Below are 13,475 nucleotides of genomic sequence, written 5' to 3'. Positions count from 1 at the left end.
CATTATGGTGCTAATGTGTGGGAATTTTCATTGTTTACCCCTGACTTCTTCCTAGGGTTTTATTAATGAGCCACTATCTCGTATGTGATAATGTATTACAATGAGCTCCACTGGGTTGTGGGTCAAGATAAAATAGCACAGTGTAATTTAAACGAAATGATGTTTGCTTGGTGAACGGCACACTCATTTAACATTTGCTTCCTTCCTAATGCACTTTAGCCGTGTACTCCCCAAGTCGAACAGACCCGGCCTCTCTCCCATCTACTCATGGGAGGCGGTAGATGAGCCAGCTGCTGAGCAATCGGATTTGACCTCGGAAAAATGCAAGAATCAAGGTGGCCCCTCCAACAGCCACTTGTCAAAGACTCACCACTTTGCCTGACAGCCTTTGAACGGATATTGGGTCTTTTGACAGCCACCTGTGCTTTTCTGAAAAGCCAGGCAGGTATTCACCACCTGGTCACTTCTCAGAAGCAGCTCCACGTGCCAAAGCAGGGCACCGATCCCAAAGAGGTGGCATTCCCTTCAACAGACAACCTTCAAAAGACGGGCAGCACCTTACGCCCACCTGTGTCAACTGTCAGCTGCCCACAAGAGAGGGCGCAGCGGTGGGAATGCCCCTGCTATCGTGGGCTTTCATCGCTGTGGTAGAGAGAAGCTGCTCTTGTGGGCTGAGAGGGACGGATTTCAAGGGTTTCTTTGCCTTTGATGTCAACCCTTCGCTACCACAGGATAAGCATGTGCCAGCTGTGGTGCAGCGAAGCGTCTCACAGGGGAGCAGGACAGGCTAAGAAAATACAATCTCACAATACCTGCCCAATACATCACACACATGGTATTTGCCTTTGATGCTACATAATCTAGAGGAGCCATCTCTGCCCAAAAGAACACTGGGCTCAACTTCTAGAAAGTTATAAAGAAAGTCGATTTACTTCTCTTAGCTACAAAAAGTCAGTATTTGCAGCAATGAGTCCAGCCAGCGTGGCACTGGTTCACCACTGGCTTGCCTGGGGTATTGCATTGACTTCTCTTTCCTGGGTCAAAATTTGCCACTGTGTCGTGTTCCAAAGTGTATATTCATTCTTTTCTCCTTCTCCCACATCTCGCCTAAGATGATGCTGGACGTTCGGTAGACACCCAAGTGATACTATGTTCTTAACACTTTCTCTTTTGATTAATTATTGTCTAAATGGGGTAACATGTGATAACTGTCCAATTTTGGGGAAATGAACGTGTGAGCACACTTTTTGCAAAATGTATTTCATTTCTCATTCTGAACTATTGTGATGGCGTGGGACTGGTTATTTATTTGATACACAGCATATTAGAGTTTAATTTCAGCATGATGAGTGATCGCTTTGGGTGCCACCTGTGTAAAACTCTCTGTGATCCTTGTAAATTGAAGACGATGACTAACTAAGATATAATAGACCTGCTCAGGCTGACAACTATGGAAACCATGATGTAAGGGAACAAATGTTCCAGAGATACAATGACCAGTACTTTACATGGTCACCGACATATAAGAAATTCACACGTCCTTAGTGTTTTTGAACCCAGAAGCATCTCAAGTCCAACACCCCAGACCCCATCTGCAAGTTGCATATATTCCTCTGTTTGTTTGTCTTAAATTAAAACCCCTTCTCCCGAGTTCTGTGCACCTGCACATGAGCAGACAGGTGTTCAGCTGTTTAAATACAAAACAACAAGCAACACACATCTCTCTATGTTATGCTTACACTGATGGATTGGGGGAAGCAGACACAGATGCTATAGGCAAAGACCAGGTCAAAACAATAAAAAGGAACAGAGTTGAATAGAGACCGATGCTGCTCGTTTTTCCCTGAAAAAGGTTAACAAACTCAATTTCAGCAAAACAAAAAGGCACGACAAATGAACTAATCTGCGGAACTTACTGACATGTGGAAGTAAGCTGGATTCACTGAAAAATAATCATTTTCATGCATGTACATATAAAATATATATCATATACATATGAATATGCATCAATTTTGGGATGACCCTATAGCCAAATCATTTAAGAAAGGCATAAACTATTCTGTAAGAACTAAAGCCTCTTCAGGGATCAGTTGACTTTATTTTCCAAAGCTAAGTCCTCTGCAGGTCCGTGACACCAACCTTCTTAAACCCAAGGACTTTGGAAATCATTTTTGCAAAGTCATCTGATATCCTGGTTTAAAATAAAAATGCCCCAAACTGTGTATGATTGAAATCCTTTCCAGGTTTCCCCATCCTTGTGGGGGTGGGGCTGGAGGGGAAGAAGAAGAGAATAATTAGTGGGGTTTTTTTTCTGCCTGGTTGTTAAACACCCTAATTACTTCAAGCGTCATTACCACCACTTGCACATAAGCCGTCCTCTGAAAATACTTTTCAGTCTAAACTAAAATTGATGCTAATTTCTTCTGAGAATATTGCCAATATTAACACAATTTGGAGAGTTATTGGATTTACTTTTTTAATCTTAACAGGGATGTCAATATTCTAAGTGCATGAAATGAAGATAATCTACTGCCATCTGAAGTGGAACCAGCAACAACAAAACTCTTTGGAAAGAATGCACATTTTTATAGACATGAAAAATTATAATTATATATCATGTACATAACCATGATTACTGACTTGCCATTATTTTGATACTAAAATGTCCTCCTATATCTGTTCATGCAAAACTTACTTACATTGGAATTACATTGTTGCTTTTTTTCCCCTCCAACTTTTTTACTGGATGGAATTATTTTTTCTAATTGTTACCTCAGTACATCAACAATCTGGCATAGCTTGTACAGATATTTTGCATTAGTTTCTTTACCGTTAAGTTCAATGAGTTAATAAACCGTAACATTAATTATTTGTTTCTATAGCAAACTCTAACAAACAAAGCAGACACTAGATAAGCATTAGTTGAATGAATAAATCTTAACTGATCCATTTTTATAGCACTCGACCTGGATTTTCTAAGTAAGTAATGCCAGTGACCAGAGCCATGATGTTCACGAGACAGTGCTTACTCAAGATGTAAGAATGGATGAGATTTGGTGCCTGCCCTTGGGCCCGGGAGGAAAGCGTGTACACAGACAATACAAGGCAGAATGTGACAAGTACTAACCAAGTGACAAATATCAAGGTTCTGGGGAAGATGAAATTATACCTGGGTGGGAGAATGAGGAAGTCTTCACGAAGGAGGTGACCACTGGGGGACATCTGAAAGGCAGAGTAGAAATTCACTGGGCAGAAATGAAGGGTGACCATCCAGAGAGAAAGAACCATAGGAAGGAAAGCGTGAAGATGGAAGGAAACATCTGGCAGCCCCATGTAGTCCGCTTCATCTGTATCGTGGGGGTACGTGGGTATACGGCATGGAGTGCTAGGTTGAGGAGTTCTGGAATAAGTAGACAACGAGCAGCTGTGGTAGTTTCGAAACAAGATAAGCGACAATGAAGATTAGTATGACAGCAACGTGGAAAACAACCCAGAATTGAGAGAACAGAGGCATTTAGAGTCTAATTGGGAAGTAAGGAGGCTTCTGGGAGAAGATAAGTAAAAAATGAAGGCTTGAATAACAGCAAGGGGGATACAGGGGAGGGAATGGGATCAAAAGGTAGCACAGAGGCAAAAACACCAAACTCTGGCAACCAAAGTGGTGCCACAAACAGGAGCATCAGGAAGAGAAAAAGGAGCTGCTTTAGAGGATGGGGCGCCTACCGCACGAATGCCTGGGACATACTAACGGCAAGCACCCGGAGATCCACCACCCTAAAGCACCTGTCCCCTCCGTCAGCATCAAGGATCCCAGAACAGGGATCCAAGCTTCCACACGTGCACACCTGAGGCTTTCTACCCCATGCAGGGATACCTACTACCCTCTCGACATCTCACTCCATTTCCTATTGCCCAGTCATTTCAACAGAGCAAACACAAGAGCTTTCCCATCAACAGGCACCTTTCTCAACACGACCGAGGACAAGACATGCTGTCTTCACCTTCACAGTTCTGACAGTCTTGTCCTGCTGCAGCACTTGGCCGAGGAGGATGTGTTTTCTTGCTGTTTGTCCTTTGTTGCTCACGGAAATGTTTTTGCTGTTTTATGGATTTAAAAGGAATGTAAAATTCAAAAAGAAAACAATACACATATTGCAACAAAAAACATGGATGATAGGGGAGCCGGGGTGGCTCAGTTGGTTAAGCGTCCAACTTCGGTGCAGTTGATGACCCGGTTCATGGGTTCGAACCCCGCGTTGGCTCTGCACCAACAGTGTGGGGCCTGTTTGGGATTCTCTCTCTCTCTTCCCCTCTCTCTCAAATAAATAAATAAACTTTTTAAAAAGTCCTTATTTGGGGCACCTGGGGGATTCCAGTCGGTTGAGTGTCTGACTTAGGTTCAGGTCATGATCTCACAGATCCTAAGTTCGAGCCCCTCATCAGGCTCTGTTCTGACGGCTCAGAGCCTGGAGCCTTTTTCAGATTCTGTGTCTCCCTCTCTCTCTGCCCCTCCTCTGCTCACACTCTGTGTCTCAAAAATGAATAAACGTTAAAAAAAATTTTTAAAGCCCTTATTTTTAAAAAATGTGGATGATAAAGTTGAACACAATCTCAGAAAAATAGAGCAAAAAGAGAGGAAAATAGGAGAGAAGGGAATATAAAATAGGAGAAGGGATCAGAGATCAAAGAAATTCAACATCTGAAAAGTGGACATTCTAGGAAGAAAGGAAAGAGGAAGAGAATTGAAGGAAGAGAATAATCAAAAAATAATTCAAGACAATTTCTCAGAACTCTGGACATAGTTTTCTAAACTAAAAGGCTACTGAAATGCCCAGTATCAAAAGACAAAAACAGTCTTATGTCAACACACATCATCATACATTTTCAGAATGCTGAGGATAACGAACTTGCATACATTTCCTTCACAGTCCAGCCATGCATGCCACCCCCTCCAGGGTCACCTCTCCCCAGCACAATCCAGCCCAGCCCCCTTCCCCCCCATCTCCCCCCAAATAGAAGTCAGACCAGGTCCCTCCTCTGTTTCAAACCTTCTGTGCTCTCAGAAAAAATAAAAATAGAAAGAAAACAGGGGAATTGGACTTTTAAGACCACTTCTAAAGTCGGATGACTCTCATGAGCATTAACATTTTTGAATGAATGGATAAAGGATTCTGCTCTACAGACAGCTACCAAAATGGAGCTTTTCTTCTTCCTACCTCCCTCCTCGAGGCTTGTGTTCTTTTCCCTTTCAGTTTGACTTCAGTCATCAATGCACTCTTTTAATGCGGATTGTTGGTCATACCAGGATTGTATGAATGGCTCCTGAATGAGATCTTTAATGGAAGAAGTCATAACAAAATTTCAAAAGAGCAGTTGAGAAGTAGGTGAAGCTTCCAAGATTCTCTCAACTCTCCATGGGGCTATGGTGAGGAAAAGAAGGCAACGTGGAACATGGAACCATTCTATTCGATTAGGTTAGGTGTTCCACATTTGCATTGGCCATCAGACTATCATGAGTCTAGGAAGTAAGAACTTACATATTCCTATACAGAAGTTGATAAGGTGAATACAAAAAGTGCCCAATATATGTCTAACCAAACTGACTTGATGAAATGGATCTCCGGATTATTCAAACTGATGAGCTTACACTTTCAGGTTCGGTTCATTCAGTAAATACTTATTGAACACCTGTTCTCCGGGCCCTTTTTGTCAATAAAAAGGCAGAGTAAGCCCATGCCCTCTTGTAGCTTATGTTCTCATGGGAGCGTCTAATAATAAACGAGGCAAGGTAGGGTAGGGATGCATAGTGACAGGGTGAAGGTTGCGAGAAAGGAATTGTTTTGGATAGGGTGGTCAGAGAAACAATTTGGGGAGATACATTTCACCGGAGACCTGAATAGTGACAGAATCCAGCCATGCAAAGACCAGGGAAGACCAGGCAGAAAAAATAACAAAAGTAAAGAAATGGAAGTGGTGTGTTTAAAAAATAAACAATGAGGGGCACCTGGGTGGCCCAGTCTGTTAAGCATCTGACTTTGGCTCAGGTCATGATCTCGCAGTTCATGAGTTTGAGTCCCACATTATGGTCTGTGCTGACAGCTCAGAGCCTGGAGCCTGCTTCCGATTCTGTGTCTCCCTCTCCTTTTACCCCTCCCCCATTCACACTCTGTTTCTCTCTCTCAAAAATAAACATTTAAAAAAAGAGAAAAATAAAAAAGAATAGGAACTGATGGGAATGTAACAAAAAATGAGGAAGACAATTCAAGATAAGATTGGAGAGGTAAGCAAGGGCCATAATATGTAAGGGCTGGGTAGGCCATGGTCAAGAGTATGGATTTCTCTTCACATATGGAGAAATATTTTTCTAGAAAATTCATAATAAGACTGACTATACTATTATATTCACTCACCATCAACTGCCAAGAAACAAGCAAATGAAGTTTTTTTCAACTGTTGTTTTCACATTTTATTTCAACCATACGGCTGCTGAGCACTAAGGAAATTTTCTTTTTTAAAAAATTTTTGAAATTTTTAAAATTTTGTTTATTTACACATTTATTTTTTAATTTAGATCCAAGTTAGTTAGCAGATAGTGCAAAAGTGATTTCAGGTGTAGAACCCAGTGATTCATCCCCTATGTATAACACCCCGTGCTCATCTCAACAAGTGCCCTCCTTAATGCCCCTGACCCGTTTAGCCCATCCCCCCTTCCACAGCCCCTCCAGAAACCCTCAGTTTGTTCTCTGTATTTAAGAGTCTCTTATGTTTTGTCCCCCTGCCTGTTTTTATATTATTTTTGCTTCCCTTCCCTTATGTTCATCTGTTTTGTCTCTTAAACTCCTCATATGAGTGAAGTCATGATATTTGTCTTTCTCTGACTAAAGAAATTTTCTTTTTCTTCTTTCTTTTTGAAATGAGGCTACAGTTCCATCATGTTCATGGCAAAAGAAAAGAGAATCCTTGATGAAGGAATCAAGGGAATTCAGTATCAGATCCAAAGATCTTATCCACTTTCTTGTGCTGATCCACTTGAGGTGGAACCTGAAAGCATACGATCGCTCAATGCACGGGCCACCACAGAGAGCAGGCAGGACGGGCGCTGCAGGCTTGAGGCGAAATGGTCTCTATTCAAGCCAGCTTGTGTTGCAACTCCTGCGTTATTTCAAGACGCTTTTAAACTGTTTGTGTTCTTCCCTCCCATTTTGGTATATACACATACACACACACAGACATATATGTGTATATATATATATGTATATATATGTATGTATATATACATATATATACATATATATATACACACACACATATACATATATATATATATATATATATATATATATATATGTGTGCAGGTGTTCCCTTCTATCTTTCGCTCTTTATTAATCTTACCTCTGATGCCACTCCCTAATCGAAGTGTGCATTATCCATCGAGACAAGTGCAGGCTTCTTCTAAAGGTGCTTGGTTAGGGGTTTGCCAGCCGACGTAAAACGAACCATTTACATCAATTCAAGGGATACCTAAAGCCGAAAGTCATGGAGGAGCATTTGCTAGTTAGGGCAAGAGTCACGGCGCAACTATTTCACGAAAGCAAAGGCTTTAAGGAACCCATTTTCCAGTGTCGCTTTTGCTGTAACGCACAATTGCCCCAAGTAATACAGGAATCAAAAATTGCCAAAAGGAATAAAGCCAAAACCTAGTGCACCGGCTGCCCAGACGGAATGCTCTGTGGTACTGTCCGCCTGCATTTAGCCTGGCTGCTTACTGAAATGCTCCACTAAAATGCAGTTCTTAAACACGTAGAAAGATAGTGTTTTTTTCTATTACAAAACATTTAAGTCCATAAAATTGAGGTGTCTTAAAAATGGTGACGTCTTTTTTTTTTTTTTATTCAAAATACCAAAATACTGCATATATATTGAGTCAGGTGAGTTTCTGGTCTTGTGAACAATTATATCACAATGTGTTGTCTCCTCAAGTCAGCGTGTAGACAGATTGTGTGCTAAAATCTTGTCTTCATCTCACAGTTGCTCTTCCTTTCCCACACTGTATCAATCAATAATCCTTGCTTGTTATTGTTTGTTCTACCTCAAAATCTCTAATCAAATCCCTCCACCTCCACCGCCTTGATTCGAGCTCTTATCTCCCATACAAACTATTCCAAGAGCCTCCAGCCAAAAACTCCTACTGACTGTCCTGAGCAGGCTCAAATGTCACCTCCCCTATGAAGATTCCCCAGCTCTCCATCCATGATTAAACAACTCCACTTGCTTTGCCCCGGTAACCTTTGGTACACACCGCTCCTACAACACAGATTTCTCCCTCCTGCAGTGCTATCAAAAATATGCAAGCCATGTGTGCAAATTTAAATGTGCTAGTAGCCTCATTAAAAAGGTAAAAAGAGGGGCGCCTGGGTGGCTCAGTCGGTTGAGCGTCCGACTTCGGCTCAGGTCATGATCTCACGGTCCGCGAGTTCGAGCCCCACGTCAGGCTCTGTGCTGACAGCTCGGAGCCTGGAGCCTGCTTCAGATCCTGTGCTCCCCCTCTCTCTGCCCCTTCCATGTTCATGCTCTGTCTCTCTCTGTCTCAAAAATAAATAAACTTTAAAAAAAAAAAAAAGGTAAAAAGAAATTGATGCATTTTAATAATCCATTTTATTTAACCTGGTATATCCAAAATATTATCACTTCCACATGTAATCAATATAAAGCATACAATAGTCTATAATTTTTCATTTTAATTCTTCAAAATCCAATGTGCGTCTTACATTTATAGCATTTAAAAAAATTTGTTTTTAACGTTTATTTATTTTTGAGACACAGAGAGACAGAGCATGAACGGGGGGAGAGTCAGAGAGAGAGGGAGACACAGACTCTGAAACAGGCTCCAGGCTCTGAGCTGTCAGCACAGAGCCCGACGCGGGGCTCAAACTCACAGACCGCAAGATCATGACCTGAGCTGAAGTCGGATGCTTAACCAACTGAGCCACCCAGGCGCCCCATAGCATTTTTAAATTAGGTACTAAGTTGTCATAAAAAATAATTGAATTGTATTTACCTGTCATAAAATTTACAAATGAAAACGTACAGTCATGCACCCACATTGTTCCAAACCTACTTGAAAGTTTTACAGTAACTGCATCAAATAGCAACTTTTTTAAAAAAAAGACTTGTGGGGCTCCTGGGTGGCTCAGACGGTTAAGTGTCCAATTCTTGATTTCAGCTCAGGTCAAAATCTTGCAGTCATGAGATCGAGACCCCATCAGGCTCCTTGCTGAGCATGGAGTCTGCTTAAGATTCTTTCTCTCTCTCTCTCTCTCTCTCTCTCTCAAACACCCCCCCCCCCCGCGCTTACATACTCTCTCTCTCAAATTAAAAACAAAACAAAACAAAAAAAAGACTTGTGCCCTTTCTTCCTTTGTCATTGGCCTACAGTATATCGCTTTCAAGTGTACAAAATAAGGATTGGATATTTGCATACACCGTGAAATGGTTACCACTGTAAGTCTAATTACCTACCATTTGTCCCCTTACAAAGTTAATACAATGTTATTGACTACATGCCCCATGGTGTACATTGCATCTACTTTTTAATTTAAAGTAAAATTAACATTTAAAAATCAGTCCCTCAGTCATACTAACTATGTTTCAAATGCCCCATAGCCCAACGTGCAGCTCTTGGCTATTATATTGGACAGTGTAACTCTGCTATAATTAGTGTGTGGGTCTGTCTTCCCCACTAAATCAGACCGTGTCCAATTTACTATATCGTTCCCAGCGCCTAGCTTAAGGTTTGGCATGTAAATGGTATTTTATGAAAGCTTGTTGACTAGATAAAGAAAAAGAGAAGTGGGAGTCACTTGACTCTATCCCAACATTAAATCAAGAACATTCTCTATGAGGAATGTAAGAGGCACCCACAAGCACAAGCCTGCGTGAAAACTCATTAAGCCTTCGTACATTTGATTTGTCACTGATCCCTTTAATAGTAAAAATTACTTTGACATGCTATTCCCCCTTTTTGTGCCCTCACTGTTCTTTTCTCCTTCCTACGCATTTATGCGTATTCCTCACAATTAGCAGTTCATAATATGTTTCCACATTCTCCAGTTACCTTCTCTGTCTAGGTCTTGCCTTCTGAAATTATATGTTAAGCTTCTGGAGATAGATAGACATCATTCCTTGTACTTTGTAACCATCATCACACACACGGCTTAACGGCAATAATAAAGTACAAGAAATAAACATATGACACATAATCAATTCTCAGATGCCTTCTTTCTTGGCAAAGACTTTCCCGATCGATCCTAGAAGCCCAGCCTCTCGGCACTCACATTCACACGACTGTCTCTGCGTGGCCGGGACCAGGGACCTCCCGACCCCATCGGTTCCTCTCTATGTGCTACAGTGTGCTTTGATGCTTCACCCCCAAGGAGGTGGGATGTGGTTTCCAATCTTGGAATAGCCGGTATATTACTTAGTTGCTGTGCTCTCATCAAAATGGACCCTTCTGCTCTGTGCACCGTGGGCACCCTGGCAGGACAGCTGAAGCTGAAATGGGACGGCAAGGGTGTCCCGGGGCACTCTGCACAGGTGGTCCCCTGGCAGGGTGGCTGGAGCTGAGGCAGGTGTGGGCCAGGAGGTCCCTGAGCTCTCTGAGCAGAGGGTACCCTGGCGGGACAGCTGGAACTAAAGCGGGTTGCCGGAGGGGAGGGGGCTGAGGGGATGGGCAAAACAGGCAAAGGAGACCGGGAGATACGGGCTTCCGGTGACAGCAACAAAAGGCGCAGCATAGGGAATACAGTCAAGGTTGACGGTGTAGCAGCATCGCATGGCGACACATGGTAGCTACACTTGTGGTGAGCGTAGCATCATGTACAAACTTGTCCAATCACTACGTTGTACACCTGAAACTAATGTAACGTTGTGCGTCAACTATACTCAAATAAAAAAAAATTTAGTTAAAAAAAAAAAAAAAGAAGCCCTCTGTAGGCGTCACTTCCTGTCCCCATCTGCCACCTCCATCTCCCCCTACCTGCCATGGGATTCAGCAACACCATGACAGAAGAGAACCCTGTAAGTGCAGAGATCTCTTTGGTCTTCTTAGTTACATCTCCCTACAGATAAAAACCCTGATTGATCAACGCACAAGTAAATTTCCACAAAGGGAGTTCTGGTAGGTCTACCTTTTATTCCGATGCTGCTTGCATAACAACACAGTAAACATTAACACAAAGATGTCTTGGTGAAATCAGGCGTGGGGTTCCTCTAAATCTGTCTTGGTGATCTGCCTCTGTTGCTTGGATAGCTCTGTGATCGCCTCTCTCTCGGCAGGCGTGAACTTGGGGGTTAGTGTCACAGCATCATAATCAAATTCTTCATCAAGTGAGAAGGGCTGAACTTCATCTCCAAGTACCTGTAAAAGGTAACAAAGGAGAAAAATCCTAGAATCACTGTAAACAAAGAAAAAGTTGAAAACATAAACTCCCTATTAATATTTAATTCAACTTTTTTTCAGACTTTAGCACTCTCCGCTGATTAAGATGTTTTTAAGTAAAGGAATACATTCAATTATTCAATTTGACCTAATTTAAGTCTCTTGATATGCCCCATTTGTACCACCCTGAATCTGAATGAATATCATTAACTAATTCCACCCACGGCAAGAATCAGAAAGTCTCTCTTGCACAAATTCATTATATTTTTACCACTTGTAGTGTTAGGGCTAGAGGCATATGGAAAAACTAAGAGTTACATTAGAGAAGACACACCTTAAGATTTTGATCAACCTTAAATACACCTTCACCATTTACTAAAAAAAAAACCAAAAAAAACCCAAAAGCAAAACAAAAGAAAACAAAAACACCTTATATCAGTAAAGTAATTTTCAAGTTTATTTATTTTGGAGAAAGAGACAGGATGAGCAGGGGAGGGGCAGAGAGAGAGTGACAGAGGAAGAATCCCAAGCAGCCTCCGCACTGTCAGTGCAGAGCCTGACACGGGGCTCCAACTCACGAAACTGTGAGATCATGACCCAAGCCAAAATGGCTAGCCAGACGCTTAATCAACTGAGCCACCCAGGCAACCCTCAGAAAAACTATTTTCAAAGATAAAAATACTCTACACTCAATAAACTTACTTCTTCAGAAACTACCTATAATTCTTGGGCCAATAACAGTGGGATTAGTATCACCTTTAAAAGTCCAGGATCCCTTTTTCCCACCAAGAATTTTTAAAAATTGTTTTAATGTTTATTTATTTTTGAGAGAGAGAAAGAGAGAGAGAGAGACAGAGAGAGAGGCACAGAATCCAAAGCAGACTCCAGGCTCTGAGCTGTCAGCACAGAGCCCGATGTGGGGCTCAAATTCACAAATCGGGAGATCATGACCTGAGCCAAAGTCAGACCCTTAACCGACTGTGCCACCCAGGCGCCCCAATCTCCTACTAAGAATTTTTAAACTTTTGCAGAATTTATCTATAAGTCAGAGTAGCTGCAAAGCGATGTAATAATTTTGCATCTATTTATTCATAATCTGTGAGTTTTAAAGACTTCCTAGAGGAAGGTAGATAAAGAAGCATATTTTCCAATAAACAAAAAGAGAGTACCTTAAATCACATTGTATCACCCCTTAAAGAGACTCTCCAAAAGCAAATGGTGTGTGATACAATGAACTTATCTAGCACCTCTGTGTTGTAATATGTATGGTGATACTAAAATAATTGAAAACCATGGTTTATGGAAGAATGAAAAAAAATGCCCTGAAACTATAATCAGCTTTAAATATTCTTGCATTCAAAATTATCTCATTGAGTGGATTTTGCAATGTTCTTGAAAATAGAGCACGTAGCTGAGAAGCCATGTGCTGTTATTAAAGGTGAAATAAAAAACATGAAAAGTGGCCATCCCCCATCTATTTGGCAAGCTGCGTCTCGGGGTTAGGGGTGCAGTGCTGACAGCAATCACATAGCCATGTACCATCCTTTCTCAGTAAAACCAGCAAGAGAACAAATTTCAGAGGCTTGTTCACTTCCTCCTCATTTCAAAGTGTCTGCGCGCTCTCCTGACAAAAGTAATGACGGGAGCTGCTGCTGAGTGAGTTCCCACCACGTGCCAGCCCCGGTACCAGGAACGGTGTGGGCATTAGCAGTAATCTTCAAATAAGCCGTCTTCTGAAGCTCTGAAAGATTAGGCCACTTGCCCAAGGCTACACAATTAGTAAGGGAGAGAAGCAAGATTTGAATCCAGGGCAATCTGCTTTCGCTAAATCTTTACCTTTTCAACAAAAATACCAGCAAGAATTAACCTTGAGCTTTTCACTAAGCCAAGTCATACATAGCTCTTTGGAAGAAAAGAATTTTTCTAAATAAGCTAAGCAATTCTCAGAGCTTATCATCAAAAACACATTCAAGGCTCCATGTAACACCGTGACTGCCTTCAAGCGAGTGGCTGTACACAGGAAACCCGTGAGTCTGCG

General features: G+C 41.8%; 1 protein-coding gene across 9 annotated transcripts in view; it reads right to left on the bottom strand.

Moving 5' to 3' along the window:
• Window positions 1–11,171: 11,171 nt before the first annotated feature.
• Window positions 11,172–13,475, bottom strand: part of LOC122200658 (intraflagellar transport associated protein) — a 65,668-nt gene continuing 63,364 nt past the window's right edge. For 8 of the 9 annotated variants that reach the window (XM_042906371.1, XM_042906369.1, XM_042906377.1 and 5 more), the window contains one exon: window positions 11,172–11,416. In XM_042906371.1, coding sequence (XP_042762305.1) covers window positions 11,252–11,416 — 165 coding nt within the window. In that variant the 3' untranslated portion in view covers window positions 11,172–11,251. The remainder of the gene's footprint in view (window positions 11,417–13,475) is intronic. The other variant, XR_006193885.1, reaches the window with a different exon arrangement.

This window comes from Panthera leo, chromosome D1, assembly GCF_018350215.1.
Source record: "Panthera leo isolate Ple1 chromosome D1, P.leo_Ple1_pat1.1, whole genome shotgun sequence".
Taxonomy (NCBI): Eukaryota; Metazoa; Chordata; class Mammalia; order Carnivora; family Felidae; genus Panthera; species Panthera leo.
Note: the sequence above shows the minus strand (reverse complement) of the source record. Positions and strands in the feature narration are given on the sequence as shown.